Source organism: Anomaloglossus baeobatrachus, chromosome 2 (genome assembly GCF_048569485.1).
Source record: "Anomaloglossus baeobatrachus isolate aAnoBae1 chromosome 2, aAnoBae1.hap1, whole genome shotgun sequence".
Classification (NCBI taxonomy): Eukaryota; Metazoa; Chordata; class Amphibia; order Anura; family Aromobatidae; genus Anomaloglossus; species Anomaloglossus baeobatrachus.
The window spans coordinates 540,094,165-540,110,007 of record NC_134354.1 but is presented as its reverse complement, the minus strand read 5'-3'; the positions used below and the strand labels follow the sequence as shown (position 1 = coordinate 540,110,007).

Sequence of the window (15,843 nt, the reverse complement as noted above, 5' to 3'; positions counted from 1 at the left end):
TTTTCAGAAGTGCTGTCCTCACACAGCGTTTTTCTGTAGCTGCGTTTTTGTGGTGACCACAAAAACGCAGCATGTCAATTATTTCTGCGTTTTTCACAGCGTTTTTCACTCATTGAATTCAGTGCAAAAAACACTGCCAAAAACGCGGTAAAAATGCACAAAAAAACGCACCCGCGCTAAAAACACGGGTGCATTTTTTGTGCGTTTTTGCACACAAAAACGCGCAAAAAAAGCCTAGTGCGCACATAGCCTTATAACTCAGATCAGTAAAAAGATGTATTGCTGGTTAAGTGAAGTCCTCAGGCTTGTGTATGCAACAAGTACTTGTATGTAGTAAAGGTAATTTGGATTGTGAATAGGAGTGAAGGCTGGGGGAAAGAAAAAATTAGGTGCAATGGATTTTCATGACGTGCTGTCCAGAACTTTCTTTTCCTCCATAAATTACTGTTCTGTTATGTGCTCGCTTTTATTTGGAGCTTATACAAAGTATTTTCTAGAAGATCCATCAACATATATGTTTTGCTTACTCATATCGGTGATCACTCATGTTTGACATACAATAACATTTTTCATACTTTTCTTTCAATCACAGGTTATTACCACACCACAAAGACAGTCCGCACCAAGTACAATTTTATTAGGAAGTCCACATACCCCCAATACGCACTTTGTTTCACAGAACCAAGTTACAGACACCTCTCCCTGGTCTGCTGGGTAAGCTAAATGCCATCAGCATGTTCTAGTAAGTTCACCTTTTTGCATATTAGGCCCGTTTCACACATTCAGCATTTCACCGGATTGCGGGATCCGGCACACTCCAGTACAGTGTAATACTGTACAATGGCATCGCGGCAAGCTCCGGTCGCATGCTCCGGTCACTTGACAGCATGTGACCTGAGGTTGCCGTGATGCCATTGTAATATATTACACTGTACTGCAGGGTGCCGGATCCGGCAATCCGGCGAAATGCTGAATGTGTGAAACGGGGCTTAGGAAAACCTTAAATGTTTTGCCTTGCAGTTTTACATTTCGAATGTGAATTTTTTTGTGTAGATTTATATTGCTCTAGGATCTAATTATGTAAACATCGGCTAGTAGAGTCCTAATTATCAGTCCGTGAATGTTCTACCAAAAGTTTACATTTTGGCATTAAATGATATAGGTCTTTATGGTAAAAGTACTCTACCTGCAGACTGTCTCCTGACATCAGACTGCTCAGAAATGTCTTCACGGGCTGCCTCTGTTGTCTTTTGTGGGGACCAGGAATTAGTGACTAGGTTTTACCTCTCCTTCCTTTTCCAATTTGAAAAAAAATCTTTCATCTATCATGTCCAAAGAAACGGCTAGCTTTCCGCATCCATGGCCTATCAATCTAAGGAAAAGTATGAGATGCTGCCCAATTAGCTATGGCGAGGACAGTGAATACACCACAGATTTATTATGACTACTTCTGAATTTTTTTAACGTCTCATGCAATGTGTAACCATAACTATAGTCTTTGATTCTTCTCTTTTTTTATATATATAGTAAGCGGAATAAAAAAGGAGAGAAAAATGGCAAAGGCTTGCGTCACTTTTCTATGAAGGTTTGTGAAAAAGTACAGAAAAAGGGCACGACGTCTTACAATGAGGTGGCTGATGAACTGGTAGCAGAATTTAGTTCAGCTGATAACCATATATCACCAAATGAATCAGTAAGTAGATCATTTATCCGGTGATTTTGGCTTATTCTGCCACAACAGCAACAGAACTTGTTGGGGCCTATTCGCACGTTACATATTTGATGTTGTTTACCCTGGTAGAAAAATACATGAGATTTCAAAAATGTCATCTACACTCTGGATATCTATTAACATGCACTTCTTATTTTTATATCCACAGCATGTAATACCTGATCCACAAAACAGCCATTACACAGTACAAAATGAACTCTCAATTTCTTAAAGCCATTGCCTGATAAAAATCATTGTTGCCCCACCACCAGAGCCGTACATAAAAATCATGGGGTCCCAAAATTACAAATTGTGCCCCCCCCTATCCTACCCAAAACGGTAATCGAATATAAAGCGTTATAGCGCACAGATGAGGTTAGTTGGAAATGTCAGTAGATTCAGATACTTATTGGTCAGACCTTGTTGACCGGGGCAGGTTTGCAGAATTGGGCGGATGCCAGGAGGAAGGAGTTCAGCAACTGCGTCATCTGCCAATACAGTAATGGAAAAGTATTCTGATGCGCCTTAGGTTAAAGGGCACGTAAATCGGGATCTAATGTGTTGAGAAGAAATGAATAGAGCCTAAAATATAAGCATGTGCTTACCTTCTGCACCTTTGTACATCCATGTTTTACACATCCAGTTATTTTATGCACACACGCACATACAATCAGTACAAACGTAGAGCTCTGCTACAACCATAGTGCACCCGGACAGCTGTACTACATCCATAGTACACACATAAACATGTGCTACATCCATAGAAAACAGCCATACAGTAGTATACACATTCAGCAAGGCAACATACTTAGAACAAAATATACAGCTCTGCAATATCCAAAGTACACTCATACTGCTCTGCCGTAGCTCAGTCCATTTTGTCAGAGCTGGGAGAAATTGACTTCAATACGCAATATTTAGACGCAACTGAGTTGGGCTTAATGTGTGTAAGTTTTCATGAAATCACGCCTACTTTGCTTGAATTTTTTTTTAGCACAGTGGTGTTTTCTTTCACACAAAGCACAGCTTTAAAGCTATGTGCGCACATTGCTTTTTTTTTAGACGCTGCGTTTTTGTGCGTTTTTTGCCACTAAAAATGCACAAAAACACACCCGCGGCAAAAATGCATTGGTAAAAACGCATGCATTTTTACCACGTTTCAGTGCGTTTTTGGCTGCGTTTTTGATCACTGCGTTATGCTGCATTTTCCAATGCATTGCATGGGTGGAAAACACAGTAAAACGCAGAAAAGAATTGACATGACCATTTTTTTTTCCCCAGCTCAAAAGCGCAGCTAAAAAAAAAAAAGCTGTGTGCGGACAGCAAAAATGAAAACTCATAGACTTTGCTGGGGATGGAAAGTCATACAGTTTTGAGCCCCAAAACGCACCTGAAAAACACTCAAAAACGCACCGTGCGCACATAGCCTAAAGCGGGTTTTACACGCTGCGACATCGCTAGTATCAACTAGCGATGTCGAGTGCGATAGCACCCGCCCCTGTCGTACATGCGGTATTGTGTGATCGCTGCCGTATCGAACATTATCGCTACGGCAGTGTCACACGCACATGCCTGCCCTGCGACGTTGCTCTGGCCGGCAATCCGCCTCCTTTCTTAGGGGGCGGGTCCTGTGGCGTCACAGCGACGTCATACGGCAGGCGTCCAATAGAAGCAGAGATGAGCGGGACGTAACATCCCGCCCACCTCCTTCTTTCCGCATTGCCGGTGGAGGCAGGTAAGGAGATGGTCATCGCTCCTGCGGTGTCACACACAGCGATATGTGGTGCCACAGGACCGACGAACAGCATCGCTAATAAACAGAAAACGATTTTTTGTTTCAGGACGACCTCTCCGCAGCAAACGATTTTGACTGCTTTTGCGATCGTTTAAGGTCGCTCATATGTGTCACACACTGCGATATCGTTAATGACTCCGGATGTGCGTCACAAACACCGTGACCCCGACGATAATTCATTAACGATATCGTTGCGTGTAAAGCCCGCTTTACTCTACATGGCAGCATGGCCTTAACCTGGATATGGTCAGTTAAAGTTGTGTAGTGAAGATAATTTACCCCAGTTTAGTCCAAAGTTAATAAAATCTGCTTTGTCACAAAACGTATTCTTATTCTTGGGCCTGTTCAGACAGGCGGATTTCATAGTCTCATTGCAGTCTGTATGCAGACCTTGAAGTTGGCCCATCTGGCCCCGGCTTAAGGTAAGTTTAAAGACCTGACTAGGCTTCTCCAACCAATGAGAAATAATTTTGCTTTTCCATGTTTTACATACGACATGCATTTTTTCTTTTATATACCTTGGAATATGTGCAATGTTGTAAACCTTCTCATTTACAGCAAGCGTATGACCAGAAGAACATAAGACGTCGTGTTTATGATGCCTTAAATGTGCTCATGGCTATGAACATTATTTCTAAAGAAAAAAAGGAAATAAAGTGGATTGGTCTACCTACAAACTCTGCTCAGGAATGTCAAAATTTAGAAGTATGTCTGCTTTTCATTTTTATTTGACATTTACTGTTTAATTTTGGTTTGTCCATTATTAACTGAAAGGGAATCTTTCAGCAGATTTTCGCTATGTAATATTAGAGCAGCATGATGTAGGGGCTGAGATCCTGATTTTAGCCACATGTTACTTACTAGGCTGTGTTGCTGGTTCACTAAAATCTCATTGGTACATGTATGACTTTAATACATGATATATTTATCAAGCAATGTTTCCATGTTTAGTGCTCATCAACACTTACAGTGAAAATAAAAAAAAAAAAAATCTGTTTCCCAAACAAGATCCTTTTCCAAGTTGCAATAAGTGAGGCTGTGTGCCCACGATCAGTGTTTGTTGCGTTTTGAATGCAGCCTACTTCAGCTGCGTCCAAAACGCTGCATTATACAGTGCAAGCATAGTGGACGGGATTTTCTAGAAATCCCGTGCCCACTGTGCTTGTTTTTTCCGCAGCAAACACTGCTGTGGTGCGTCTTTCCAGACTACAGCATGCCAATTGTTTGCTGCGGATTCGCATGCATTCCGCCTTGTAAAATAATATGCTCTCCTCCAGGGGCTGCTGTTCTATTGGTGTCGGCACTGCCTCTCCTGGGGATCGTGTGACATTATTTAACTCGATCCTCACAGCCAGTCAACAGTCACTTTACTCTCCCCGCTTTCAGACGTATCACATACATCGGAGGAAGTGAGAGAGCAGCAGCAAGCACTTCCTCCGTATGTTTAGGATTTATCCGAAGGCGGGGAGAGTGCAGCAGCCACTACTTGGCTGCAAGGATCGAGTTAAGTAACAATGTTACACTATCCCCAGGAGAGACAGTGCCGACACCAGTGAAACGGCATCAGCGTGAAGTATAAAAGCTATTTTACAAGAGGTAAACACAGGGATTCAGAGGGATTTTTGTTCTAGTAGTGGATAATTCCCTTTAAAATGTTGGGAGGAGTGCGTTGGCCATTCTTCCTCTTTTAATATTCTTAGTTTATTTAACATATATAGTATAATGAATACACCTGCTGCTAGCATAGTATTTGTGAAAGCCACCGCCATTTATTGTGTATTCACAATCAGACGAGGAGGGGAAATAAATAATCAGGAAACAAGTTACTTGCCAATTTCTCACCTATTACTGATGGCTATTGGTAGAAACAGTGTAATACTAGCAGTTGCTGCAAATAATACAGCGCATGCAAGTACAAATCAAGGTAAGACCTGGCGTAGACAATGAAGAGGGTGGAGCACTTACACCAGCACCTTGGCTCTGTCAAACTAGACTGGACATACACTGCACATTTGTCATCATTTGTCTGATACATTGCTTAAAGTAATTATTCTTTTCTTAGGTTGAAAGACAAAGACGTCTTGAAAGAATAAAACAGAAACAGTCCCAGCTACAGGAACTTATACTACAGGTAATCTTGGCTACACAGTGCTGAACCGGTACAGTATAGGAAACCGTGTCAGGGCTTCTCCCTCTGATCCCAGCACCTAACAGACCAGGTGAGCGCTGTAGTGCAGGCAGAAGTATAGATGTGCTCACCAGCTAGTGCTAATATACTACCCACAGTCATAACTGTAATCGGATATATATTTAAAAAAAGAAAAATATATAAAAATGTTGAAAGGCTTCCCCTGAGGTCTTATATGGCCTTCATGAGGTGGGGGAGCACAATACTTGAAATAAGATACATAAATAAAGCTGTTACTGTTTAAAAAGAAGTGTCCGATATATACTACACATGTAGAAAAAGACATGGGCCGCACATCCAAAAATCACACATTGCTCTATTGTGGCTTAGCAAGAATTGACAAAACTGAACATGAGGTTCTTCGTTTAGGCTAAGTTCACATTTCCGTTGATTTGTATCAGTCACATGCGTCGCTTGACGCATGTGACTGATGCGCTGTTCAACGCTGTACAACGGATGACAAAGAACAGAATTCTTTGTCGGATTCCGTTGTGTGCGGGGGGCGGAGTTCGGGGGCAGAGCCGAGCGGGGGGCGGGGCCAAGTGCTGAGGATGTCAGTGGAAGTGCTGCGGTCTGTATGGCTGGGGACAGGTGAGTGTATCTGTGAGTGAGTGAGTGTGTGTATGTGCATGTATGTATGTATGTATGTATGTATGTGTGTGCACATGCAAAGTGCGGGAGGGGGCGGAGCCGAGCGGGGGGCGGGGCCAGGCGCTGAGGATGTCAGTAGAAGTGCTGCGGTCTGCATGGCTGGGGACAGGTGAGTGTATGTATGAGTGAGTGTGTGTATGTGCATGTATGTATGTATGTATGTATGTATGTGTGTGTGTGCACATGCAAAGTGCGGGAGGGGGCGGAGCCGAGCAGGGGGCGGGGCCAGACGAAGGTGTCAGTGCTTGTCTGCATGGCTGGGGACAGGTGTGTGTGTGTGTGTGTGTGTGTACATACATGTGCGGAGTGTGGGAGGGGGCGGGGCCGAGCGGGGAAGTGTCGGCCTCCCTGCACACGTAAACAGCCTAAATATCGGGTAACAGCAAAGCACCCGATGTTTACCTTGGTTACCCGATATTTACCTTGGTTACGGGCCTACACCGCTTAGCGCTGGCTCCTTGCACCGTAACCAGGGTAAATATCGGGTAACCAACCAAAGCTGGTGACGTGTGCAGGGAGCCAGAGAGCATGCGCAGCGAAATCCGACGGATCTCGCTGCTCAAAAAACGTTACATGCTGCGTTCCTCCCGCCCGGCGGTCAGTCGTTCCACGACTGATCAGTCGGGCGGAGGGTGCAACGCAGCATCATCAGTCACAATCCGCTGCTCATACAAGTCTATGGGAGCAGCGGAATCCGCTAAACGGATTCCGCTGTTTACAAGAGCAGCGGATTGTGACTGATAGATTTTAGCGGAAATGTGAACTTAGCCTTAACATTCTGATCAGACTGTATAAAGCACACTGCCACGTCACGGCGAACGTCTCAGTGGGTCACTGATCTAAAAGGTGTGGTGCCATGCGCTAAGAATCACTGAGGTAGCAGCACACCAGCAGGGGGAGCGACCCGGTGCTCTCCATAGCACCTGAGTTGCAAGACAAACCCCCCATGGCTCCAGGCCACACCACCCTACAGGCATAGCTACAACAGTAAAAGGAGCTAAAGAAAAAAAAATCTCCTTCCCTTCCACATGTTCATGATGTCAGCAAAAATAGGTTAAACCCTTCTTGCACGCTCAATTGAAAGTCCTGAGTCAAATGGGAGGAGGGGTTCTGGGTCCAAGTAAAACAAATAAAAGAACAGGATGCAATATGCTTTAACTGTAGAAGAAAGACATTGACTGCACATCTGAAAATCATACATCATCAGGTTCTCAGTCTAACATGCTGATCAGACTGTATGAATCCCACTGCCACGTCACTGGGAACCCCTGTGGGTCGCTAACCTAAGTGTCCAATATATAAAAATTATGTATAGGTGAATAAACATATTTTAATGGTTAACGGTCTAATGGTTTAATGTTAAATACATCTTTTCCTTTTCCCCCCGATATCTTTCAATATTGGCAAAAATAAAAAAAAACCCTAAAAAATAAAAATATCAAAATGATGCAAACATTTTTAATATCTGAACAAAGATTTTGAGAGTTCTTAAGGGGAACCTGTCATCAGAAATTTAGCTTGAAACCACTGCGCCCGAGGTGCCGCCCACGCCAGGATCGCTGGTGACGTGTGTCACAAGCACGAGATTATGGGCGGCGCTATGGTTGCATCGCAAGTGCCCGCCCATAATCTTGTGGACGCGCTTTCCCCCACTGCCTCTGCGCAAGCGCTCGCCGGCAAAATGACCTGACGTCACCTCCTTCCCATCTTACTCTGCAGCAGGGCAAGATGGGAAAGAGGTGACGTCGGGTCATCTGGCCAGCAAGCGCTTGCGCAGAACGCTGGAGGAAGAGGGGAAAGTGCGGTCACGAGGTTATGGGCGGCACTTGCTGATGACACTCACAGTGCCGCCCATAACCTCGTGCCTGCGCAAAACGTCACCAGCGGTCACACGTGCACACAGTGCACAGTCCCGCTACAGTCGCACAGCGCATGCGCGGGACCACGGGCGCCGTCCTGAGGTATGAAATTCAGCGTTGGCTGGGGAACAGACATTAATAGGTCACTGGGAGACATAAGCATTGCAGGGTGGCACAGAGCACAGACAACACTAGGTGGGCACAGACATCACTAGGTGGGCACAGACATCACTAGGTGGGCCCTGACATCACTAGGTGGGCACTGACATCATTAAGAGGCACATACATCACTAGGGGGCACAAACATCACTAGGGGGGCACAGGCATCACTAGTGGGTACAGGCATCACTAAGGGAGGGGTAACAGACATCACTAAGGGAGGGGTAACACATCACTGAGGGGGGGCACAGGCATCACTGAGGGGGGGCACAGGCATCACTAATGGATACACAGCACTGGGGGTTGCACACAGCACTGGAGGGAGAACGCTGCACTGGAGAAGGGGCGGAGAGCGGACACAGCGCTGAAAAGCAGGCGACACACGGAGCTGGAAAGCGGTCGGCACACGATGCTGGAAAGAGAGGCACACGGAACTGTAAAGCGGGAGTCACACGGCGCTGGAAAGCGGGAGGCACACGGCGCTGGAAAGCGGGTGGCACACAACGCTGGACAGCGGGAGGCACACGGCGCTGGAAAGCGGGAGGCACACGGCGCTGGAAAGAGGGAAGCACACGGCGCTGGAAAGCGGGAGGCCCACGGCGCCTTAGGGGTACTTTACATGTTGCGACATCGCTACCGACATATCATTGGGGTCACGGTTGTTGTGACGCACATCCGGCGGTAGCAATCGCAATGTGTAATTCCTAGGAGCGACGATGAACGAGCGTGAAACAGTCAAAAATGGCTGATCTGTGTCACGTCGTTCATTTTCATAATGTCGCTCCTGCTGCAGGTACGATGCTGTTTGTCGCTCCAGCGGCGTCACACATTGCTGTGTGTGAAGCCGCTGGAAAGACAAACATCTCCTTACCTGCGTCCCGACGGCAATGCGGAAGGAAGAAGGTGGGCGGGATGTTACGTCCCGCTCATCTCCGCCCCTCTGCTTCTATTGGCCGGCCGCTTAGTGACGTCGCGGTGACGCCGAACGCACCTTCCCCTTGAAGGATCAATCACAAGATATCGCATGTGCGACGGGGGCGGGTACTATCGCGCTGGACATCACTAACCGATGCTAGCGATGTCGCAGCGTGTAAAGTACCCCTTAGAGCGGGCGGCACACGGCGCTGGAAAGCTGGAGGCACACAGCGCTGGAAGCGGGCTGTACACTGCGCTGGGAAGCTGGAGGCACACCTTGCTGGAAAGCGGGTGGCACATGGCGCCAGAGAGTGGGCACACAATGCTGGAAGCAGTTTTGGGACGGAAGCGCAGAGCGCTAAACCCGCCCACAAAGTCCTGAGCACGCTGGCACCTGCCAGTGAGAGCTCATTGGTGCGCGCAAGTAGCACATGTGGGAATTTAAAGGGCCGGCGGCCGGTAAGACTGTGGCAGCGGCCGGAGCACTGCCACCCCCGGGAATCTGCCTGGGGGCCGCAGAAAAGGTCATGGCGGGCCGCATGCGGCCCACGGGCCAGAGGTTCCCCACCCCTGGTCTAATCTAACAGCTTTTGGGGCAGATTTGTCACAGACTTTATTTTGTTATGTGATATTGGCGTCCACTTTATTAGTCATTTCACAGTTTTGGAAGCTGAAGCAGTTAAATTACAAAATATGGAACACCAGCACAGCAAGCTATTTTGATATAGTTGTACATACGCTACAGTCTAAAAGTTTGGGGTCACCTAGACAATTTTGTCTTTTCCATGAAAAATCATACTATTATTTATCAAATGAGTTGCATAATATAGTCCAGACATTGACTGGGTTAGAAATAATGATTTTTACTTGAAATAAAAATTTTCTCCTTCAAACTTTGCTTTCGTCAAAGAATGCTTCCTTTGCAGCAATTACAGCTTTGCAGACCTTTGGCATTCTAGCTGTTAATTTGTGGAGGTAATCTGGAGATATTTCACCCCATGCTTCCAGAAGTCCCTCACACAAGTTGGATTGGATTGGCTTGATGGGCACTTTTTGCGTACCATACGGTCAAGCTGCTCCCACAACAGCTCAATATGTTTGAGATCTGGTGACTGGGCTGGCCACTTCATTACAGATAGCATACCTGCTGCCTGATTCTTCCCTAAATAGTTCATGCATAATTTGGAGGTGTGCTTTGGGTCATTGTCCTGTTGTACGATGAAATTGGCTCCAATCAACCGCTGTACACAGGATATGGCGTTGCAAAATGGAGTGCTAGCCTTCCTTATTCAAAATCCCTTTTACATTGTACAAATCTCCCACTTTACCAGCACCAAAGCAACCCCAGACCATCACATTACCTCCACCATGCTTGACAGATGGCATCAGGCACTCTTCCAGCATCTTTTCAGTAGTTCTTCGTTTCACAAATGTTCTTCTGTGTGATCCAAACACCTCAAACTTCGATTCATCTGTCTATAACACTTTTTTCCAATCTTCCTCTGTCCAATGTCTGTGTTCTTTTGCCCATATTAATATTTTCCTTTCATTAGCCAGTCTCAGATATAGCTTTTTCTTTGCCACTCTGCCCTGAAGGCCCTCATCCCGGAGTCGCCTCTTTACTGTAGACGTTGACATTGGCGTTTTGCGGGTAATATTTAATGAAGCTGCCAGTTGAGGACCTGTGAGGCATCGATTTTTCAAACTAGGAGCTTTAATTACTTGTCTTGTTGATCAGTTGTGCAGCGGGGACTCCCACTTCTCTTTCTACTGTGGTTAGAGCCTGTGCTCTCTGAAGGGAGAGGTACACTCCGTTGTAGGAAATCTTCAGTTTCTTGGAAATTTCTCGCATGCAATAGCCTTCATTTCTAAGAACAAGAATAGACTGTCGAGTTTCAAATGAAAGTTCTCTTTTCCTGGCCATTTTGAGCATTCAGTGGAACCAACAAATGTAATGCTCCAGATTCTGAACTAGCTCAAAGAAAGGTCAGTTTTATAGCTTCTCTAATCAGCAAAGCTGGTTTCAACTGTGCTAACATACTTGCACAAGGGTTTTCAAGGGATTTCTAAACATCCATTAGCCTGCTAACACAGTTAGGCTGCTTTCACACTACATTTTTTTAGCATGCGTCATAAACGTTTTTTTGCTGCAAAAGTGGATCCTGTTTTTGCAGAGAAAAACTCATGCAAATGCATGTGTTATTTTGCAGGATCCAGTCACTTGAAGTTTATGGGCGGGCATTGGAGTCATGTGATCGGGAGTGAGGGGAACAGAATGTGAGACTGGGAGCCGGCATCTGACAGCTGCGGAGGCTCGTAATCATGGTAAACATCGGGTAACTTGCTTAGATACCCGATATTTACCTTGGTTACGAGCGTCTGCAGCTTCTAGGAGCCGGTCTCCCTGCACACGTAACCAAGGTAAACATCGGATATCCAAGCAAGTTACCCGATGTTTACCTTGGTTACGAGCCTCCGCAGCTGTCAGGAGGGGGAGAGAGACTAATCCACACCAGGCTGGTTTCTGGGCATGCTCAGTAGAGCAAGCAGGATGCTGTCTATCAGCATGCCAGCGTTCACATACGTTTGCGTGCAGTATAGTCAGGATCCAGCAATTTGCAGTATTTGTACGCAGCTCAAAAACGCTACAAGTAGCGTTTTTGAAAAAAGTTAAAAAACTGCAAGTCGCTGGATCCTCACTATAACGCACGCAAACGCAGGTGAACGCATGTTGACGCGTGTCTATTGCAAATGCATTGAAATGAAAACGCATTTGCACTGTATCCGTTTTTGCTTTAAAAAAAAACGTTCAGGACGCATGTTAAAAAAACATAGTGTGAAAGCAGCCTTAGCAAACACAATGTGCCATTAGAACACCGGAGTGGTGGTTGTTGGAAATGGGCCTCTATACACCTATGCATAATCAAAAAATGAGGTGTCCGAAAAAAAAACAAATGTGATATCAAAAAGCCCCTATGAACAGATATGTGGCATGAAACTGTTCTCAAAGGTCAAGACCACCAAAGAAAAAGACGAAAACGAGATAATAAATAACAGAGAAACCACTAAAGGCAAATGTTACAACTCAATCCAACAATGATCAATAAACATCAATCAATAAACATATAAAAAAAAAGGTTTTCATATTTAAATACAAAAATAAATAAATACCAATGCAATAATTATGTCCCAATTGTAAAAGACCAATAGAAATAATAAAGTTTGAAAGTTTAAGTTTGAAATAATGGAGGATGTGATAGATACCTAGTGCAGGGTCCGTGAAGCTCGTCTGTCCTCAGCCCGACGCGCATTTCGTCTAGCGTTGACTTCCTGAGTCTCATCATAGTATCCCCCTGAGGAAGTCAACGCTAGACGAAACGCGTGTCGGGCTGAGGACAGATGAGCTTCACGGACCCTGCACTAGGTATCTATCACATCCATACATGTACAGTAAAAAGAAAAGAAAAAAAACTGTTCAAATTGCCCTTATTTTGCCCCATTGAATAATAAAACAAAATAAAGAAAATACTCATTTGGTATCTCTGTGTTCAGAAATGTCCGATTTATCGAGATATAAAATTAATCTGATCAGTAAACGGCATAACAGGAAATAAAATCAAAACCCCGGAATTTTGGGGTTTTTTGGTTGCCACATTGCAATATTATGCAATAAAAGGCGATCAAAACATCATATCTACCCCATAATTGTATCATTAAAAATGTCAGCTTAGGGTGCAAAACATATGCCATTACACAGCCTCAGTTCCTGAAAAATGAGAATGTTACGGGTCTCAGAAAATGGCAACAAATTTTTTAATTTTCTTTTCACCATTTATTTTTTTTTTTTTTTTTTTTTTAAAAGAACCAAAAAACTATGCGTTTGCTATCTACGTACTCGTACTTACCTGGGAAATCATATTGCTATGTCCGTTTTATCATATAGGGAACGTGGTGAATTAAAATGAGCAACAAACCATTGTGGAATTGCACGTTTGTTTTGCAATTTCTCCGCACTTGGAATTTTTTTCCCCAGTTTTCCAATACACTACATGGTAAAATGAATGGGGTCATTCAAAAGTACAACTCATTCCCCAAAAGAACAAGCCCTCATATGGCTATATTGACACAAAAATAAAGTTAAAAATGAAGGAGTTAAGTCTGTCCCCAACTATTAGCGAAGAACTGAGCACAGTTCTGATTATGTCTCACAATAGACAAAAAAGATGCACCAAAATATTTTAAGATCGAATAATGAATGCTTTAATTCTTATTAGAGTGTTATTCTTTTGTTGAGCTTTTTAGGATTACCTAAAATGTGAATTGTTTTCTACACAGTTAGATGACAAAATAAAATTTATAGTTTAAAGCAGAGGTCTCAAACATGTGAGCTCCATGCAGCACCTGAGGCTGTTTCTTGTGGCACCCTTGATGATCCTGGCCGCTGCAGAGGCCGCAGCAGTCAGCGCTTTATTTCAGACGATTTGTCGACACTGCGCAGAATCAAGCTCTGTGCACAGGTATCGCAGCTGCCAGTCAGAGGCTGAAGCGTATGACGTCACCTGCTGTCTCTGGTCGGCTGCCTATGGAATAATTGTGCACAGAGCTTGACTCTGTGCAGAGGGTCTGAAGTAAAATGCTGACTGACTGCCGCACCAAAGTCACGATCACCAAGGGGGTCACGAGCCGCAAGAAGAGGACACAAGGGAAAGGAGGGATAGCCAGGTGAGAAGGGCGGTGATGTATCCTGCGGCCCCTGCACCGAGTTCCAGGGACCGCAGTGCTCGGATTGGCTGACGCACTTTTCTGGCTGCCGGTAGTTAAATCCACGCCTGCACATAGAGTTCTCTGCTGAGCTTGCGTCCAGGACAAGTTCATCTCTGGGTGGAGCTAGTGCGCAAGTGTGCTGAGCTTCCGTCGCACAGATGAAGAGAGAGGAGCCGAAGCACCAACATCCCGCCAAGCTCTATGTCGTCCCGCCAACCCCAGCACTGCCTATATACCCCCCCCCAGAACTGTCTGTCCCCCAACCCCAGCGCTGCCTGTATACCCCCAGAACTGTTTGTCCCCCAACCCCAGCACTGCCTGTATAGCCGCCCAGAACTGTCTGTCCCCCCAACCCTATCGCTGCCTGTATACCCCCAGAACTGTCTGTCTCCCCCAATGCCAGTGCTGCCTGTAAACCCCCCCAGAACTGTCACCCCCCAACCCCAGCGCTGCCTGAATACCCGCCAGAACTGTCTGTCCCCCCAACCCCAGTGTTGCCTGTATACCACCCAGAACTGTCTGTCCCCCAATCCTAGTTTGTATACTGTCTGTCCTACCAACTCCAGCACTACTTGTATACCCCTACAGAACTGTCTGTCCCCCTCCAACCCAGTGCTGCCTATATACGTCTCTGGAACTGTATGCCCCCCCAACTCCAGCACTGCCTATATACCCTCAGAACTGTGTGTCCACTGACCTCAGTGTTGTATACACCCCCTCAGAACTGTCTGTTCCCCCCCCAGCACTGTATACCCCACAGAGCTATATGAATGGGGTGTGATTGTATGAAGAGTGGAGCAACTACTATACAGCATTGCTACAAGACGAGGACCAGGAAAGGGGACATTAATACAAGAAGAGGACCAGGATGGGCACATTACTGCCAGGGGGCTAGAATTGGCACATTACTACCAGGGTGCCAGGATGGGCACATTACTACCAAGGAACCAGGATGGGCACATTGCTACAAGGAGGCCAGGATGGGCAAATTACTAAAGGGGACCAGGATGGACAAATTACTAAAGGGGACCAGGAAGAGCACTTTACAACAGGATGGGCTCATTACTACAGGATGGAGACCAGGATGGGCACATTACTACAGGATGGGGCACTTTTTTTCAAGTATGGGGTACATTACTAAAAGATGAGGAACAGGATGAAAAAATCACTACATGATGTTGGCCAAAATTACTACATGGTGCTAATTGTTATATTATTTACAAGAAGGGTATCAAAATGTAAAAATAATTAAAAATAAAGCATGATTTTTTTTCACCATTAAAAATGCTTTTTCTTTATCGTTCTTATGGGAGACCCAGACCATGGGTGTTTAGCTTCTGCCTCCGGAGGACACACAAAGTACTACACTTAAAAGTGTAGCTCCTCCCTCTGAGCTTATACACCCCCTGGAGAACCAGATCTAGCCAGTTTATCGCTTTGTGTTCAGGAGGCATACATCCACACATGCATTCTCATCTGATTTGTTTGATTTTTGGAAAGAATTTGAAGAAAAGCGGGTCCAAGTCTGGACTCCCGGCATGTCCCTTCTCACCCCACTGTGTCGGCGGTGTTGTTAAGGTTGATTTCCAAGGCTGGAGCCTTACATGCCGCGCTCCTTCACCATCCCTCCTGGGTTCTGGCTTGAAGTGGGAGCCAGCACGGTCTCCATGCCTGGCAGGAGTCCGGTCTCCATCCACAGCCCCTTGAGGATCCTGTTGGACCGGAGCACTCATCCCCAGGGACCTGGCCCTGCGTCTCAGCAGCTAAGTACCTGAGACGTTTATGTGTTGGGGGTCCCGGT

General features: G+C 45.6%; 1 protein-coding gene across 1 annotated transcript in view; it reads left to right on the top strand.

The window, feature by feature from the left end:
* The window catches only part of TFDP1 (transcription factor Dp-1), a 147,941-nt gene that overhangs the window by 95,005 nt on the left and 37,093 nt on the right, over positions 1–15,843 (top strand). Inside the window, exons 5-8 of the mRNA XM_075336637.1 lie at positions 593–714; positions 1,528–1,693; positions 4,065–4,211; positions 5,569–5,637. Of these exons, the coding sequence (XP_075192752.1) occupies positions 593–714; positions 1,528–1,693; positions 4,065–4,211; positions 5,569–5,637 (504 nt within the window). The remainder of the gene's footprint in view (positions 1–592; positions 715–1,527; positions 1,694–4,064; positions 4,212–5,568; positions 5,638–15,843) is intronic.